Here is an 18,958-nt window from a genome sequence, read left to right as displayed (position 1 = left end):
TTTTACAACTAAAGTTGGTTCAGCAAGAATGGTAACTAATAAAACAAAAAAAATCTGCAAATAAAATTGTATTTGTTCTTATATTATAATAATGTTTGGCCATTTACAACAACTTTCCTATCAGTCATCCACAATCTCATCTTCTCACCACTTTCATGTTCTTGGCTAATAATCACTAATCACTCTTCAACTCTTGTCCTTAAGTTATACTTCCACAATTGTTGCAAATCGCAATTATCATCCATACAAAAATAACTTATCATCAGTTAACTTAACATCAGTTTCAACAGTTTGTAATTTTAATCATTATTAGGTAAGCTGACTTTTAAACTGCTTCGCTATTATTGTTCCAATGGACTTTAGAATTTGGCCTTTAGACCACTCCATCTCCATAGAATCATGGATGATAATGTCAATATCACTTTTTACGTAAACAGATCATTTGCAAAAAAAAAAGCTCTTCACATTTGCTGCATCTAATACACCTTTTGCAATCAGAATCTGCATCGCATCAATTAGATTTACTTCTCTTAACTGATCATTTGTATATATATTAGCTTTACTGTGATCATTAATCGAGCTTTTTAGACCACTTTTCACTTCCCGTCTCTAGCTACTGACCAGAGCTATTGTACCCAAATCGAGGGAGCGTAGTTTTCCGTCGGTTTAATCTTTGAGGGGGCTTTGCTGTGCCAGCCGCTGCGAAGAAGGTACCCAAACTGCATCGCAATCAATTGTTTAGGCTAAACTAATGTCAATATCACTTCCCAGCTAAACTAGTCTTGCTTCTTCGGGCTTTTAGACCACTCCTTCCCATTGCCGTCTCTAGGCAAGGACCAGCTCTCAGACCAGGGTCAATCAGCGGCGTTCTCTCTCGATTTGGGTGAGCACTGTTTGGACGGCGAGCTTGACTTGGGAAAGACCATAATACGGTTCGTTCCCAATTTGAGAAAAAATATTACCCAATGTAAATATTTTGCAAACAATTGTTCATACTATACTAATGTCAAAATCACTTTTAAACTGCTCTTAACAGTTGCTCACTAGTCTTGTTTCTTCGGGCTTTTAGACCACTCCTTCCCATTGCCGTCTCTCGGTAAGGACCAGCTCTTGGACCTGGGTCGGTCAGGGGCGGCTTCCTTCGGTTTAGGCGAGCGCGGTTTGGAGGGGGAGCGTGTTTTGGTGCGGCGGCGGCTGCGCGAGCGCGACTTGCGCGGCCGGGAACGAGAGCGGGAGCGACTGTGGTGGGACCTGAAAATAGTCATTTGTCTTACAAGGGGGCAAAGTTGTTGTTTAACCGCACGTGCCAATATTGATACCTGAGTCAGCGAAAGATTCCAATATTCATTTATTGGCAAATTCTACCAGCCAGTTCAAGATATCAAGTTAAAATTTGTATGAGATTACTTTGCACTCTTGTGCATAAAATGCAATTTTGCTATCGGTTTTTGAATAGCAAAGTAAGCCTTTATCAGTTGGCGTGGTGAAAAGAATATTTGTAAGTGTACATGTAAATTAGACGTGGTATACACTTGACGATTATTATTAGGAACTAACTTAAACTGGTTTTGAAAAATTGACAGTGTACGGAAAGATCCAGTCGTCTGCCACCATTGAGTGCGTCCAAATACATATACAGTATGTATTGTATGTTATTGTATGTTAGATTAAACACATAAACCCAGACATAGAATGCACTAAGGTTGGTGGATCAGAATGTTAACGGATTGGTGGCCGCTTTCAGACATAAGAAGCGCCTGGCATCCGTTAGCTCGTTGGGCGGAAATTCATAAAATCACCGAACACTTCTGGGTGAGACTAGCCCAGGATAAGTTGCGTACACGAAAACTGAGCGACTGGAGGCGAAAATAATGATGATTATCGTAATCGAAGGAGGATTTTGCGGGTTAGTTAGTAATAGTAACATTGGCAGTCACAAACTATTTTACTTGTCATAATACGGTATTTGTGTCCCTTGAATAGGACGATCAGTTATGTTGATGGCACATGAACTCACCTTGATCGTCGACTTCTGCTCTTACTCCTTCTCCTACTTCTGCTTCTGCTTCTACGTGACCTTGACCTTGACCGCGAGTAGGAGCGGCGACGTGAGCGGGATCTACAATATTATGTTAGAGTCAAATTGTTTACCAAGTAAACTGAAATAGATAACATACTCTACACTGAGAGAAATTTGCATTGTGAATTTAACAAGTTCGACTTGTTGCGGTTTATCCGTTTGAATCAGCCAAACGTATGTTTTTTAAAACAATATGTATCAGGTTGTTTTTATAAAATCGACTTGTTGATTCAAATATATTGCCGATTTTAATGACAAGTAGCTTGTTGTTTGAACCAAAGAGCACGTAGGCGCTATTTTAACCAAAAAACTTGTTGAACGAACATGAAAACTGGTTGTATTTTCTCTCAGTGTAAAGAAAAAGCGATCAAGCCCACTGGTGGCGAAGCCGGGAATCGAACCCGGGTCTCCAGCTATCGCGGCTGACGTGTTAGACCGCTACATCACCTCGACCGCCCGAGTAATATAGTTTTTAAGCAGGTACTTACTTACACAACGCACAATTTACAAAAAGCTGGATTTTTTGCATTTATTAACACAGTGTAAAAACAGAAACAAAAAACACACTGAATTGAAATCGATAAAACGTTTTGTAATTTACGAACCATTGCTAGATAAGAAAACCCGTTTCAGAGATACAGTGCTACAGACAGACACCAACAGTCCAACAATTCCAGTAGTCAAACATATAATAATAACAACACTCTTTTTCCGTTACGACGAGTGAACAAATAAAATATAAAAAAAAAACAATAAAGAGTCATTCGGGTCAAGAGCACGCACTTTATTTTTGATGGCGTCTAAAATGGTTGTCTATTGTTTGCCCGACAGTCATTTAACATAATATTCATTTGCCCGAATCTAACTTGCCTGAATTTCATTTGCCCGAATGATTTGTTTACCATAAAAATCATATGACATACTCGTTGTTTATCCGAATATTACCTTCCATAATCATACAATTCCATACTATTTGTTAGCCATATTATTAAGTGCAATAATATGGTTTCATAGAATATTCAAACGCCATAAGCAATTATTGCCATATTAATTGTTGCCCATATTATTACCTAACCTAACCTACTTTCTGATAGCAGTTTCATTTTCCAGGGGTCACAGTTCTAACCTAACCTAACCTACTTTTCCAGCAGTTTCATTCTCCAGGGGGTCACAGTTCTAACCTAACCTAACCTACTTTCTGATAGCAGTTTCATTTTCCAGGGGTCGCAGTTCTAACCTAACCTAACCTACTGTCTGGTAGTATTTTCATTTTCCGGGGGTCACAGTTCTAACCTAACCTAATCTACTTTTCAAGCAGTTTCCTTTTCCAGAGGTTCACAGTTCTAACCTAACCTAACCTACTTTCTGATAGCAGTTTCATTTTCCAGGGGGTCACAGTTCTAACCTAACCTAACCTACTTTCTGATAGCAGTTTCATTGTCTAGTCCTTCTAGTACCTATTATAGTAGTTTTCGATTCTGCCAAAGCACATTATGGAAATTGACTTTTCTGGACGCTAATTTGTATGACAAATGATGGTATGGAATGTGGTAATTACGGATTTCGATGATTCTGACAAATGACATTATGGAAACTGACTTTATGGGAAACAAAGTTTCTGGCACTAGATTAATATAGTAAACAATGATTATGGCATAAGATGATATGAGAAACAATATTATGATTGTTGAATAGGATGGCAAATAAAATTATGGCAAATGAAATTCTGGCAAATGGGGGTATCCCGTCTAAAATATATACCAAATAAGATATTTGACTTATTTAAGTATAAAGTTGGTCGAATATAAGTACATTATCATTAATTAGGCAAATTTACCATCAATGTTCACTAGCTTGCATGGTACATACGTTTAAAGCAAAAAAGACCCAATGCGTCCTCTTGACCCGATATGTGGGTAAAATTACGCAAGCATTAGGGTAAAAATACGCGCAAGGGGTAAACGTACGCATTCAGGTTTCTAGGGAGGTGGGTACTCGAATAAAATAAAGGTTGGCAATAATCAACATTTACTATAATTTGTTGTCAACATATTCAGCATCTTACGCATTAATAGAATTAAAAACGCTGATTGATGACCCACTATGTTAAATCTAAGTTCAACTGAGAACTGAGATCAAAAGTTTAGTTTAGATCACCTACAAATTTTACTCATTGCAAAAATCACATCGAAATATTCCATTTTCATAAGCAGTGCAGTTCTTATAAAACCAGTCCTCGCAAATTAAGCATTGGATCCAATCTTCTGTTGGTGGTTCCTGGTATTTTTCGTCACAAATGGGATATGTTATTAACTTACTTTTTTTGTTCATAATCTTTTTATTTTGTTTCTTTTTAATAGTTGTATTGCATTTTTTGTTGGTTCCTGATGGTCTAGGCTTATGGTCAAACTTCACCTCTCCTCTTTTCTGAAATAATAAAAAAAACTTTAAACCACTTTTTGTTATTATCCTACGCGTTGGGGCATGAGTACGTGTCGTGGGTAAAAGTACGCCTGCGTACTTTTAAAGTCGCACTCTTACCCCAATCCGGAAATTTATAAAATCAACTGACACAACACACTGGTTAGTTACATTAAAGAAAATATATATGATCTCATAATAAGTACAATAAATATACAATAGAAAGAAAGTAAACTTACTTCCAGGTAATTATCCATTCAACTACAACACACTTTTCCCGAGAACAAATATGGAACGAAGTTATTGCATCTCAGACGTTCGGCGACCTGTGGCACCGAGTACTAATTTTGCGCCGGAGTGGCACGTGGCTCCTAAACGGCGACACAAGCGCCACCTAATTTTGCCAACATACGCCTCGCTCCCTTTCCCCGCTATCGGAGATCGGGCTACTGCGTACGTTTACCCACTGCGTTCCGTTACCCCGAATGACTCAACATGTGGTATGATTTTGATTACATAAATTAAACATCGATTAAAATACCTCGAAAACTACAAAGAATCTAACTGTTGCTAACATACATGCGGTATCCCCGAATTCCTAGAGGAAGCAAGGAATCTAATTTCTTTTTTTATGATCTTGTCCACCCCGGATACGAATGCTTAACGTGGTCTTTTGATGCCTGTAGATAAATATAATTTACTCAATTATTCTTTTAGGTAGATTATCAAAACCAAAAATTTACTTAACTATATTTCACATCGATCTAAACTACCAAGATACACTATCACCTACAAATTCGACACTCAAAAGTGTCCGATCGCCAAGTTGCAAATGTGTGCGTCTAGTTGACAAACGAAAACTTCGCAATGTAGTAAAAACTACTTTAATTTTTTACAAAAACAACGTTATTTCTTAGTACTTAAAGTTCAATTTCAAATGCAAGCAATTGGCGGTTATGACATTAATGAATGTGATCATCGCGAAAGCCATAAAATTTTATTACCGCAGATCGCAGGTGTGCATATTTTTAAACAAATCTACGTCTTATTGCAACCAGCATAAGTTTAATTTCGTTCGCGCTGCAACAATCTAAACGCCATTTTTACATTGGGAACGAGGATGGACAGAGGCATCATGGGAGTCGCGCTATGAGATGAAAGGCGAGAATGAGGAAATTTGCGGTATTTTTGCGAAAAACTGTTTTAAAAAATCCTATTAGATAGAAAATTTCTTAAGGAACAAAACGTTTGGTATAACATTTTTCGAGATTTTGCGTATTTTAAGCGAAAAAAAATGAGTTTTTACTGTATGATATTTTTATTGATATTATCTCAAACAAAAAAATATATAAGGTACGGCGGGACAATTTGGACTGGGGGAAAATTGCAACTGATCAATATCTCCACGTTTTGCAATGTTTGCATTATTAAATAGAGTCAACTGAGGTATATACAGGGTGTCCCACGGCGATGCCACATGGAGGGAAAGTACCTTAAATATCGTAGATAGCATATTTTGCTGAAAGAAGACTTCATTTTATTTTCAAAACTTAGTAAAAGTGCATTTAATTTTTTTTAATTTTTACTATGAGGACTTATACAGGGTGTATTTTGATAGCGGGTCAGTAAGGCCGGTATGAGATCCCGTAGTCCTACATGAAAATAGTCTAAGGGGACCATCCATCAATTTCAAATTTATGAAAAATGGCATTTACAGATTTTGGAAAAAACATACAGGGTGCTAGAAAAAGGGCATTTTTGACAAACGTATGTATGTATATATATATATATATAACATACGTGTGTGTGTGTGTGTGTGCGTGTAGTGAGTGTATGTGTAGCGATTATGTGAAGGTAAACAGTTGAGGGATTGTATGTGGTGCCGTGTGTGTGAGGGATGGTGCACTTGGAGAATATGAATTAAGTAGCTATTAAAACAAAGAAGAATTGAATGATGACATTAATTTATTATTCTACGTAATTTCTTTCAAAGATTTGTGTGGGTAAATCTTCTCTCCGCTCCTCAGCTATAATCTTACGCCATTTTTCCCTTTCAACGTCTTGTTTTGGGAATCTGGAATAAAAACCTTTTTTATTACTTAAAAACGAATTTGCTATTCCCGGGTTGTTTCTTTTTATAATTAAAGTAATTTATAAGATATGTATTAATGTTATTGAATTGAAATCATTTATTTCAGACTTATTGGTCCATAATAATAAATAAATACATACATTATTAATATGAAATAGGCTTCTTTTACAAAAAATATAAATTAGCGACTCCATCATTCCATTTTTAACTATGTTCCACTTCAACCATCTTTTGTCGCCGTCCGCTCATTACTAGTATAGCGCGAGAGAAAGAGACAAACTGCGTGAGACCAAATCAAGGAATTTACTTCAATTATTCTAGAAAATAAATGTTTTTAGTAAGTTAGGAAGCCATTTTGGCCACAAATGCATAACATTATAAAATTATTAACAATTACTTACCTGAAATACGATACGTCATCCTTTTTTAACGTATATAAGGTGTTATTTTTGCACTTTTTTACGGAGCACTTAGGCATGTTGCCGACACGGCGGATGAAGCGCTACTGACCGCCCAATTGTGCTTAGAACATTTTCAAGCACAATTTGCTGCGGACACATTCTAAGCCGTGATGGTGCATCTAGGTAGTTTAGATCGATGATATTTCATAATAAAATCAATTCACCTATGTAGGCTGCTTGCTTTATGTTATTAGCCCACAATATTATAGGCAGGGAGAAACAAGATAACAGTAAGTACTTAAATTGAACAGACATTCATTATTCTGAGAAGCCACTGCCAATTTTTTAGACATTTCATGTCGTAAATAAACACGACCTGTGGCATGACCGGAAGCGTAAGCAATGTCGGTTGTCACACCCGTTCCTGTACTCATTCTCAGTTATCTTTTATAAATTAACTATCGTTGGATAATGTTGATTAATAAATACCCTCGGAGCGTGACTTTGACCGCGAGTGTTACAAGCGGCGGCTGGAGCGGAAATGGAAGCGATCCTCGTGATACTCGTTCTCTAGATTACGGTTCGTTAGAACATTATAATACCATCCTAACCCTAATCCTAAAACGTCGCAATGCCAAGACAGATTAGTCTCTATGTCTAAAACTTGAAATGACTTAAACCTACCTCTCAAACTACCATATTCCCAAAATATCTAAAGGTCAAATTAACATAAAACCAAAACTTCACTTTCTTGCAATGCCTAAAATGCAGTATCCATGAAAACCGTATTTTTACAGTTTTTCATAAATAGTTAGCATTAATTAACTAGATTAATACTAAAGTTAATAATAAAACACAATCTAAGGAATATAATGCATATTGTAAATAAAATTTTAGGTATTCTGAGAAAGTGTCACTTTTAATTTTAGCTATTATGAAACTAATACATTTCGGATACTGGATGTAATAGGCCAATATCATTTTGGCATTTTGATATAAGTACTGAAAATTGGTATTTTTGTAATTTTTAGACATTTTACTTCTAATCCGTTTTAACATTGCGACATTCTAAAAACATAGTATTATAAAACATGTAACGAACCGTAATCGTTCTCTATTAGGTTTAGGAATTATCCAACGTTGTGTAATACCTTGACCTGGACCGTGACCTTGACCGCGAGTACGAGCGGCGGCGGGAGCGGGAACGCGAGCGTGTCCGGGAGCGGAGGCGGTCGTCGTGCTCGTTGCGATGCTCATTCTCTGTTAGCTTTTTGAAGTATCTGTAGAAATAAAAGAAGTTGGGTCATTCCAGCGAAACCAACACCATAGGCATAAAAATTAAATAACTTAATTCATACTTAAATCTACATCTAGAGAATAGAACATTATGCCTATTTTTATGAATCAATGAGTTTTTGCTTTTTGTGTATTTTTTTGCATTTTATTCATGTCCGAACGTACCCCTAGCGCCAGTTGTCTAAGGTGGTATATTTATACCCTAAGTTGGCAGCGCTATTTCGTGCCTTTTATAAACATTACGGAGAAAGTGATATGTGTAAAAGAAAATATATTTAACGCTGTTTAAACCAGGGGCAAGTAAATATAAAAGAGTTGTTGATGGGCATTTTGGCGAAAAAAAGATTCAAAAACTTTTTTTCTTAAATAGGTAAATTTAATGTTTTTCCTACTCAGAATTACAAACCCTTTTCATCCTACTAGGAGGAAAAAAGCGTCCCAAATTTATTTTTCCACTTCGTTACCATTTTTTAAACACTTTGTACAGCGGTTACAAAGTGGAAAGTATGCAAAATAATATAAAATTTGGGGACCATTTTTTTTCTCTTGTTTTTTGTCCTAGATCGAAAGGGCTCGTGATTCTGAGTAGGAAAAACATAAAATTTACCTACCTTAGAAAAATTTTTATTGGTGATTGTTCTCACGAAAATGGGGTCACTATCAAATTTACCTTATCGCTAAAAGACTATATAGCTGACATGTCTGGATTGCATGTTATGTCTTAGTGGCTACGTAGACATGAATGCTAAATTCGTCTTTAGCAAAACGTCTGGATCTTAAAGTCAGTCAAGTCAAGTCAAGGGTTTGTAAACTTGTATTTGATAGATCGCAGGCAAGATACCTTTGGGAACCACTGATCTAACGGAACAGCACCAACTTCCCATATAACCATAATCGGTCGCCGTTCCTACGCAAATCCTCCTATTTTGTGTACACACAGGTCTTCGGGTCTCAATGCTTAGTCGCAGTACGGTCGACGTTTAGTCGCGGCGACCCAAATGGGGACGATTGGTAACAGGCACAAATGGTCACAGAAGTGACAGAAGTGTGCACTACGCGTGCACACATTGTTACCGTTTGGCGACTACTTTCCCAAAATCATTCGTTCATTTCATTCTTTTCAAATGGCGACTGTCAGAGACGTCAAAGTAAAAAAGAAATAAAATCATTTGACATTAAAATGTAATGGCGTAAGAATTTGTTAAAGATAAAATATTGTTTGCATTTGTAATATAATGTGGGCTAATTACCATGGCCAATTAAATTGCTCGAGTGATTTCATAAAATACGTCTAAATTTATCAACGCGCCATCAATTTACCTCAGTTTAACCAGTAATAATATTATTGACTACTCGGTGTTTGCGTGTTATGTATATTGATTGGTGAAGTTTTAGTGCTCCGGTGCATATACTATACTGAAATAATAAAAATAATGCCTAGAAAACCAATAAAGTTGTTAAAATATGGATTAAGACGGTAATATTCCATGTAAAAAACAGTCGCCAAACGGTCACCAAACGGTCGACAAACGGTCGCCAAATGGTCGCAGCGTACACGCGTGACCGAAAGCAGTGAATATTTATTATATTTTCAAAATGGCTTCTTGTATTAATTTTTTCCAGGTATCCTCAAACTTTATAAACAATTAAATATGCCGTCGTACTCAGTTGCCCTCACTAAAGAAGATTAAAAAAAAAATGTAACGTGCGTACCGTGCTGCTGGGTTGTAAAGGATCGGGGATCATATTATTATGGTCTTCTATAGAGCAACTAGTATTTTGCGGCATTTCACAATTGACACTTGTTGAAGTAGTCGTCATTAATATTACTATCAACATTAATTTCAGCGATCTGTACTTCTTTTGTCAAGATTCTTGTATAGATAAGTGTCTACAAATTTGTAATGTTAAAGAGACATAAATAAAACGTAGTAGAGTAAATAATGTGTTTTTTTGTAACCCAAACAAAATACTTGTAGATACGAGTGCGGAAAAGAGGAAAATCGATACGAGTAGCGATAAATTAATACACGAACGAAGGGAGTGTTTTAAATCGACACGAGTTGTGAATGTCCTTTTCGCACGTGTATCGTACGACGATTTTCAGTACCTAAATCTAAGCTAAGAGTTTCGACCAGACAAGAAATGAATCATTGCTTGATTTGCTCGCACTACTGCGTTAAAAAAAGCAGCATCTGTACTGAAAAAAAAAACTATCATTGCGCAACAGAAATTCTATTAATATCACAGTAAATACTCTATTTCATTTGATTCCTACTTTTATTGTGTAAAGCAACACTATACTTCATTTTTATCAATAAGAATTAAAAATTATATATTTAATACATTAAAGTGCTTATCTATTTGTATTATCACTAGCTTTTACCCGCGGCTTCGCCCGCGTAATAAAAGTATTCATTAAGATTTTCATTTGGATCCTTAGGTTTCTCTGTAGGTATATTTATCTGCGATTATTTCGATTGCACATAATACTTTTGCTTGCAATGATTGTAGAAATATTACACATCGACCACAGCGTAGGTAATTCTATATACGCTGGGGAAACCTTTATAAACATCCCACATAGCCCGTATTTCGACACTATGATCGGTGGGTAAAAAGTACTTTTTTCTATTCTCCCTTACAATTTTTTACATTTTGCTTATACTTATCGCAAACGTAATCAATCTTCAAGCAAGCAAACAACGATCGTCTTAGAGCACATTGATTGTAAGAGACCGCCGACCGATTATCCGTATCCCTCTAACGATACCCATATTATCCGTATCCGTATCCCTATCCCTATCGCTATCGCTATCGCTATCGCTATCGCTATCGCTATCGCTATCGCTATCCCTATCGCTATCCCTATCGCTATCCCTATCCCTATCCCTTATCAAGATGTTTAATGATATAACACTTTAAGTTCTCGCGCTTTGTACACATATTTAAAGTCACATACAGGTCGAACGCGATTAATTAACATTATTTAAAATTTATTTTTACCTTTTTTCCCAACGTTTCGGCCAGGTTGCACTGGCCGTGGTCGCGGAAGACTAACGTCCCAGCAAAATGTCACCGGAGATGTAAACAACACAAAACTACCCGATATTAATTTATATAAATGTTCGGGGTAGACAAATAAATATAATCTACCCGCTTTTAGTTAATGTTTATTTCCCACCATGTTTATTTTAAAGGTAAAAATAATGTTAATTAATCGCGTTCGACCTGTATGTGACTTTAAATATATGTTTAATGATTTCTTATCAAGTGCTAAAATATAAAGTTTCATGGTTTTATCTTTTAAAATTAAGAAATCCCATACAAACTTTCAACCTCTTTTTCAACCCCTTCATCCCTTTTTTTCGAAATAAAAAGTAGCCTATGTTTTGTCTCAGGGTCTAAAGATTGTCTGTTCCAAATTTCATCAAAATCGGCTGCGTGGTTTAAGCGGGAAAGCGTAACAGACAGACAGACAGACAGACAGACAGACAGACAGACAGACAGACAGACAGACAGACAGACAGACAGACAGAGTTACTTTCGCATTTATAATATTAGTATGGATATGGATTCTGCACTTTTCTTAACTTTCCCACATTTTTATAAAATGTCGAAGAGTGCTTAAATGGTCGTCGTCGTTTATTATTATTTAATTCGCTCATATTTAAATGATTCAAAGCAACCAGTCCACAACTTCACAAGACAGTTTGAGAAACCTTCGTATTTCAGATTGTCATTTGCGGATACAGTGGTTTAGGAGCAGTTCGGTAATCAGACCTACACATGTGTGTACAAATTCTGTCAATGTCACTGTCAGAAACCGTTCTGACAGTGACAATGACAGCCACAAATTCGTCCACATGTTGTTACCGTTATGTGTGCAAACGTCGACTAATAAAGTGTCGTTAAAAGTCATTCTGACAGTGACATTGACAGCCACAAATTCGTACACATTTTGTTACCGTAACGAGTGCACACGACGACTACATTTTGTTATTGTATCAATACGGTCGCATTGTTTGCACGACGTTACCACGCGTTATGTCACATTTGACAGTTAGTTACTGATTTGAAGATTTTGCGACTGAAATGGTTGTATGGGTTCTCCCTGTAATAAGATAAGACTCACTTGTAGTACTGGTGCGAGGCGTCGGGTCCGTCGAAGTACGGCATGCGCACGCCGCGCCCGCGCCCGCGTCCGCGCCCGCGCGGCCGTCGGTACGTGTCGGGCGGCGGGTAGTACTGGCCCCGCACCGGGTAGTACATGGACGCTGCAACAGGGTTCAGATTAGTCATTGTAGCTAGTAATATACGGGACGTTTTAGGACAGCGTTTTTTAAACGGGCGCGCCCCCACGCGGGCGTAGCAATATTGTAAAGGGGGCGCGGGACCGTGGGACAAGGTACAACATATCACACATTACCTAAATAATAGAAAGGGGAATAAGAGTTAGGAGGTTCCCTGTTTTAGGAGATTTGGCACAGTAGTGAAAAGGTATCAGTTTATAGGAAAAAAAAAACATACAAAGTGACCTACTTTAAGGGTAGTTTCAGAAAAAAGTGGTTTAGCAAACCGGTCGAGAAAAACCTTATTCAAAGTTAATTTTTAAGTAGTCAAAAAAAAAGGTCGCATCCCATATGGTACTAGTAAATTGATGTTATTTATTTTATTTACATAGAATAAGGGCGGTCAATTTGCTTAGACCGTGTCACATGCATAGTTATATCCATACTAATATTATAAATGGGCAAGGATGTGTGTCTGTTTGTTTGTCCGTCTTTTACGGCAAAACGGAGCGACGAAGTGACGTGAGGAGATAGTTGAAGAGATGGAGAGTGACATAGGCTACTTTTTGTCTCTTTCTAATCCCCCACTTCTCTAAAATGGGGGGTGAACGTTTTTATGGAGCATTCCGCAATTTTCGAATTTAACGCGAGCGAAGCCGCGGGGCAAAAGCTAGTAACTTATAAAACACACTATTGTGAAACAATCTGTCATCAAAACAATTAAAGAATATCTAAAAATTAATTATATCGTTATATTAAGTTATATCGTTATATCCTGGAAATAAAATATTTGATATTGTTCAACAGATAGTGACAACCCTAATATAATAAATTAGAGATGTCACTATATGTGGCTGAAATAAAAAGAATATTAGTAAAATTAGAATCGAGCATAAAGATAAAAATAATAAAGTAGCATTTTTATGAAATAATACTATGGAAACGGATTATATCGCGTATAATGATTTTACAATTCATCCCTAATATAATCCGTTTCCATAGTTTTATTTCACGAGTAACTATCGCGGTAACCGAAGACAAAATTAGCATTTTTATCTTAGTGCTGTTCTGTAAACCAAATATTTATGGACATGTTTTTGTAGCAATGAGAATACTGTAAAATACTGGACTTTCACTAAACATAAAACAGTATGGCAAAAATATGTCCAAGAAACAAGGTGGTCAATAATGTATTTAAAAATATTTTAAGCGGGTTACTCACGTGTTAAGTCGATATAACGTTTGACATGTTTCGATCCATTTCCGAGGATCTTTCTCAAGAGCAGCGACCCCGCCCTTACGTGTCGAGAGCGCGACGCATAGTTGACTTAACACGTGAGTAACCCGCTTAAAATATTTTTAAATATGGTCAATAATGGTCTAAATCAAAATGTCGCGTGTCGTACACATTTATGGAAATCGCATGAGCCGTTTTTGTACAGTCGACCAAAAATGTGGTTTACCGCCCTACGGTTGAAGTTCGTTTGAACGTCATAAGACAACAGGGTCGATTTCCCCTTGCAATAATATTATGTCAATGACAATTGCTCTCTCTATAGGTATATTCATTTATTTATTTAATCTTTATTGCACAACAAAATAAGGTACAAATGGCGGACTTAATGCCTCAAGGCATTCTCTACCAGTCAACCAATGGGCTAAACCAGAAAGATTAAGTAGGTGCAGTGTCTTAATAAAAAGAAGGAAAAGGAAACTGTAACCTAAACTATGGATAGATGAATATTAAACTATACATATTCAAGATAAACTTACATATATACGTAATAAAAATAAACATACATATATATTTACATTGATATACCTATACTATACCTAGTGTGAATCATTAAGATATATGATATCAAAGAGGATCGAGTATTATAGAGAGTTACTGTCGAAGTAAAATGTGTAACCACAGTGCATAGACTGCCATCTCTTGACACAGGCTTAAAACTTTTGAACCTCAGTTTTGACAATTTGGCCCATATTCTTAGCTTGATATGTTTTAAAATGTCAAATATTAATATTAGCGCCATCTAGCTGAGCTTACCCCAAAGGTGTAATGCCATCTAGGTCACCGTACCTTTTTCTGTATGGTACTGAGGTACGTTTTTTTCTTAGACTTTATCTGTCTATACGGAGTTATATATGTCTTTGATGATATTTATGGCATGCCATGTGTCGTCAACCTTAGCGATCATAAGAGCTCGCAGAAACTTTTGTCAAAACTGGTAGACTACTTTCTTGGCCCACTGTACAGGTGTTTACAAATAACCAGCGCAGAAGAATGTACTGGGCCCTTACCAGAAGAGCCCAATCAATTCTTTCATCTTGTACATGTGAGTGGTTTAAAGTCTCACAAGTCAATTTGTCAGTAGATTGTAGCAAAATGAGTGATTTTGAATATCGCGCCTTTTCCTACAGATAAATTGGTTGACAAAATGATATATGTGTGTAATAGTAGTGATGTAATGATACTCATACTCTGAGGGAACGGGTATCCTGGCGGCGGGACGGCGGCAAACGGGTACCCGAAGCCGTACGGGTGCGCCATACCGTACATACCTGCAAACAAAGATAAGGTGAATATATGTCACTCAATCTTTTGGATACGAGGGCCACCGGGAACTCCGAGGTTGATAAATTATGGACATATCTCTCTCTCTCTCTCTCTGTCACATTAATTACGCCTTGATTAGAGTAAATGAGAAAGATGCTCTAATTTGTGATCCTAGGTGTTCGGCTGATCGCGATAGCACCCCTGCTCGCCGTCTCCGTGCAGTAATTCGAATGTGTATAATATATAATACCAATTTATAGGGAGTCAAGTAACACCCTCACCGACCGATTGTCGCAAAATCTCCTCATCGTTTTATAAAAATTAAAGATGTTAGAATCACTTTATAGAAAGACAGAGGGGTCGATAACTATTCAAACTTTTAATAAAATTTATAAACTCACTGGCAGCCTTATTGTACTCCATCTCTCTTTCAGGTGTCGTCAACTTTTCTAACTTGACGCCGCGCCGCGGTCGCTCGTCTGAAGATACCGAGGATGGCGACAACGAACGACGAGGCTTTTTCGTTTCCAGCGCTGTGCGGATAACTATGCGACCTGGGAACATACAATATATCTCAATTATAACATTCATAGGTCTACAAAAAATCCGCGATGGCATGTGACTACTAGATCTTTTACGATTTTTATGATGCGTATACTGCCCCGCTAAGCGAGTGGCGCTATCTCAAAACCAAATGATTTTGAAAATGGAACTGCCAGCTATAGATACTTAAGTATAAATTAGCTGTGGGTTTTTGTTTGAGATAGCGCTTTTCGGCCTTAGGAGGGCAGTATAGCCGGGGCGGGTTGCTAGTTAGTAATAAATCCCAGCACTAGTGATGAATACTGAGTATACTGACCATCCAAAGCCTGTTGGAAATTGGAAACGGTCCCTAGCAGCTTGCAGCGACGCCTGCACCGGTCTACAACTCGATCTCGGGCGGCGCGCTCGCCAGGCGCCGAACGACCTTATTCAGCCTATGTAGTCATTAGAACAAGAACACTAGCGCCGTCTCTGTCACACATATAGATACTAAGTATACTGATCATCCAAAGCCTGCTGGAAGCGGTACCTGGCAGCTTGCAGCGCCTCCTCACAGCGACGCCTGCACCGGTCTACAACTCGATCTCGGGCGGCGCGCTCGCCAGGCGCCGAACGACCTTATTCAGCCTATGTAGTCATTAGAACAAGAACACTAGCGCCGTCTCTGTCACACATATAGATACTAAGAATACTGATCATCCAAAGCCTGCTAGAAGCGGCCCCTGGCAGCTTGCAGCGCCTCCTCACAGCGACGTTTGCAGCGGTCCACAACGCGAACTCGGGCGGCGCGCTCGCCAGGCGCCGAACGATCTTATTCAGCCTATGTAGTCATTACAACAAGAACACTAGTGCTGTCTCTGTCACTCATATAGATACTAAGTATTCTGACCATCCAAAGCCTGCTGGAAGCGGTCCCTGGCAGCTTGCAGCGCCTCCTCACAGCGACGTTTGCAGCGGTCTACAACGCGAGCCCGTGCGGCACGTTCGCCGGGCGCCGAACGACCGTTCATTTGCAAGTCTGGCCGGAGCTGAAAAGTTTTTAGTTAGTTGTTTTATGAATAATTATCATGTGAGGTGGGCCATTTTTGTCAAAGTTGTCCATCCAACTTTTTTTTTGGATTTGGAAATTTTTATGTGGATTCCACTCAGAATCGCGAGCTCTTTCGATTCTAATAGGAGAAAAAAAGTGTCCCAAGGTTTTTTTCAAATTCCGTTACCATTTTTTCATACATTTTGTAACGGTAACGGAATGGAAGGTTCAAAAAAATGTATGTAAATTTTTTTTCTGCTATCAGGATCGAAAGAGCTCGCGATTCTGAGTATTAATCACGTAAAAAATACCCATGTTACAAAAAAAGTGGGGTGGACAACTTTGAAAAAAAAATGCCCGGAGTAGGGTCACCCTACGGGTTTGTTGATATTTAGGTTTATTAACCCTAGTAGGATTGAGGGGTAACTTAATGTCTAGCTTGCTAAAATTATAGGGCCTAAAGGCTGTACTGTAACCATTTTTAGGTTGGGAAACATACTGTTATGTATGGACAATGAGGGTAGGGTTTGACATTTGTGTACAAAGTGAGGTAGTTGTGAAAACCAGTCTGTCAACGTGAACCTGGACCAGCACATGTGCTTGGACCCCGAAACTGTGAGTTATAATACATACCAAAAAGTGTTTTTGGTAAAAGAGTGTATAAGAGGTTTTATAATACAAAATATAATATTTCTAGCAACAGAAATTGCAACCATAGAATTTCAATATATTACTCACCTCAATTCTATTAAATAATTCCTCAATCAGCCGCATAGCCTGTATTTTCTTTTGGGCTTCCAGCAACTTCTTCCTCTCTTCTGCAACTTTCCCGTTGAGGTCGACATCCTCCCGCTGCATGAGCTTTGCTAACTGCTTCTTTTTCCTTCTTTCTTCACGTTCTCGCATCTTCTCTAGTTTTTCCCGCTCTCCTCGCTCGTATTTTTGTCTTAAAGAGTGAAAAATTATACGTGAGACGGTTTCTTTTTGTCTGGAATAGATGGTATGTATGGAGGAAAGTTTTGTGTAATAAATACTAGTTTTAGTGGAATGAATAAGCTCAACATGTGATTAGAAATGTCAATATCTGCTAAAATAAAAAGTTCACCACACCCAAAACCCTGAAATGATAAGAATGTAATTATCTCACCTTTCTTTAGCTTCCCTCTTAGCAACCTTCTCTTTTTCAGCCCTCTCCTCATCTTCCTTAGCCCTCTGTCGAGAGGAGAGACGTTCCCTCACAATGGCCCTCCGTTTCACTGCTGCATCTGTCATGTGCTTAGTCTTATCAAAATCAACTTTAATGCCACACCATTCAGCTATGTCATCCTTCTTTCTTAGCAACTTCCGACCACGGAGCGCATCCATGCAGCGGACAAAACCAACATATTCGTGAAACTGAATATATGCCTCAAAATATAATGCTTGATCTGGGGGTGGTGTTGTGATCCCCCGCATAGTAGACTTCATTTGAAGACGATATGGGTCGGCTATGGGGATGTCAATTTGTCTTATGTTACCAAACTTTTCAAAAGCTTTTTTTAAGACATGTTCTGATGGTGGCGCATCAGAATCCCTGTCCCGATCATGAACAAACCAACGGATTGGTAGATTACAAATGTGTATGGTGTCTGGCCGTTCACCGGGCTTCATCTCATCCATGTCAGTGGCATCACGAAAAAACGAATCCCATGAGTGACGACTGGGGAAATCTGATTTTGCCTCGGACACTTTCACTTTGAGCGGCTCCGGGAAGTCATTTAACTGCACTATTCGATCTTCGAGTTTCGCGAGCACCCGCTCGAGGGCTAGTCTTTAGTACTTGGACCCACGATTTAGAAGTTCATTTTTTTTTTGTAGATAGTTCTTGTGAAAAGAAAGCGTTTTGTGAAAGTTTCAGGGCGAGAAAAGTTATAGTTTTTGAAATATAATTTTTTAAAGTTTCTATACAAATCTCAAATTAACACTCCATTTCTGCTAATCTGTGCGTGGTAATTTCCTATCTCGAACGTGAAAATAGTCCTGTACGTTTCGTTTTACGTTGATGGTGTATTTTTGGATATATTGGTACGTTTTTTATTGGTTTTTAAATTTAAAAATGGTGTTTTTTATAGTAATTTAATTATAAACAAGCATTATTTAGTATTATTTTACCATTATTTGTATTTGTTTAAGTATTATTTGTCATAAAAAAGGTGACGTATGGTTTACGTTGTTAGTAATGGAACGCAAAGTGCTGCCATTTT

At 37.9% G+C, this 18,958-nt stretch overlaps 1 protein-coding gene across 1 annotated transcript; it reads right to left on the bottom strand.

The window, feature by feature from the left end:
* Positions 1-449: 449 nt before the first annotated feature.
* On the bottom strand, positions 450-18,955 carry LOC125234191 (A-kinase anchor protein 17A). The gene is made up of 10 exons (XM_048140399.1): positions 18,924-18,955; positions 17,863-18,525; positions 17,454-17,661; positions 16,575-16,713; positions 15,544-15,696; positions 15,067-15,147; positions 12,426-12,567; positions 8,146-8,274; positions 2,018-2,119; positions 450-1,251 (listed from the first exon to the last, which is right to left on the bottom strand). The coding sequence occupies exons 1-10, from the start codon at positions 18,953-18,955 to the stop codon at positions 1,044-1,046; spliced, it is 1,857 nt and encodes a 618-aa protein (XP_047996356.1). The 3' UTR covers positions 450-1,043.
* Between the last annotated feature and the right edge of the window lie 3 nt (positions 18,956-18,958).

The sequence above is a fragment of the Leguminivora glycinivorella genome, chromosome 15, assembly GCF_023078275.1.
Source record: "Leguminivora glycinivorella isolate SPB_JAAS2020 chromosome 15, LegGlyc_1.1, whole genome shotgun sequence".
NCBI lineage: Eukaryota > Metazoa > Arthropoda > Insecta > Lepidoptera > Tortricidae > Leguminivora > Leguminivora glycinivorella.
The sequence above is the reverse complement of the archived record's forward strand: the minus strand, read 5'-3'. Positions and strand labels throughout refer to the sequence as shown.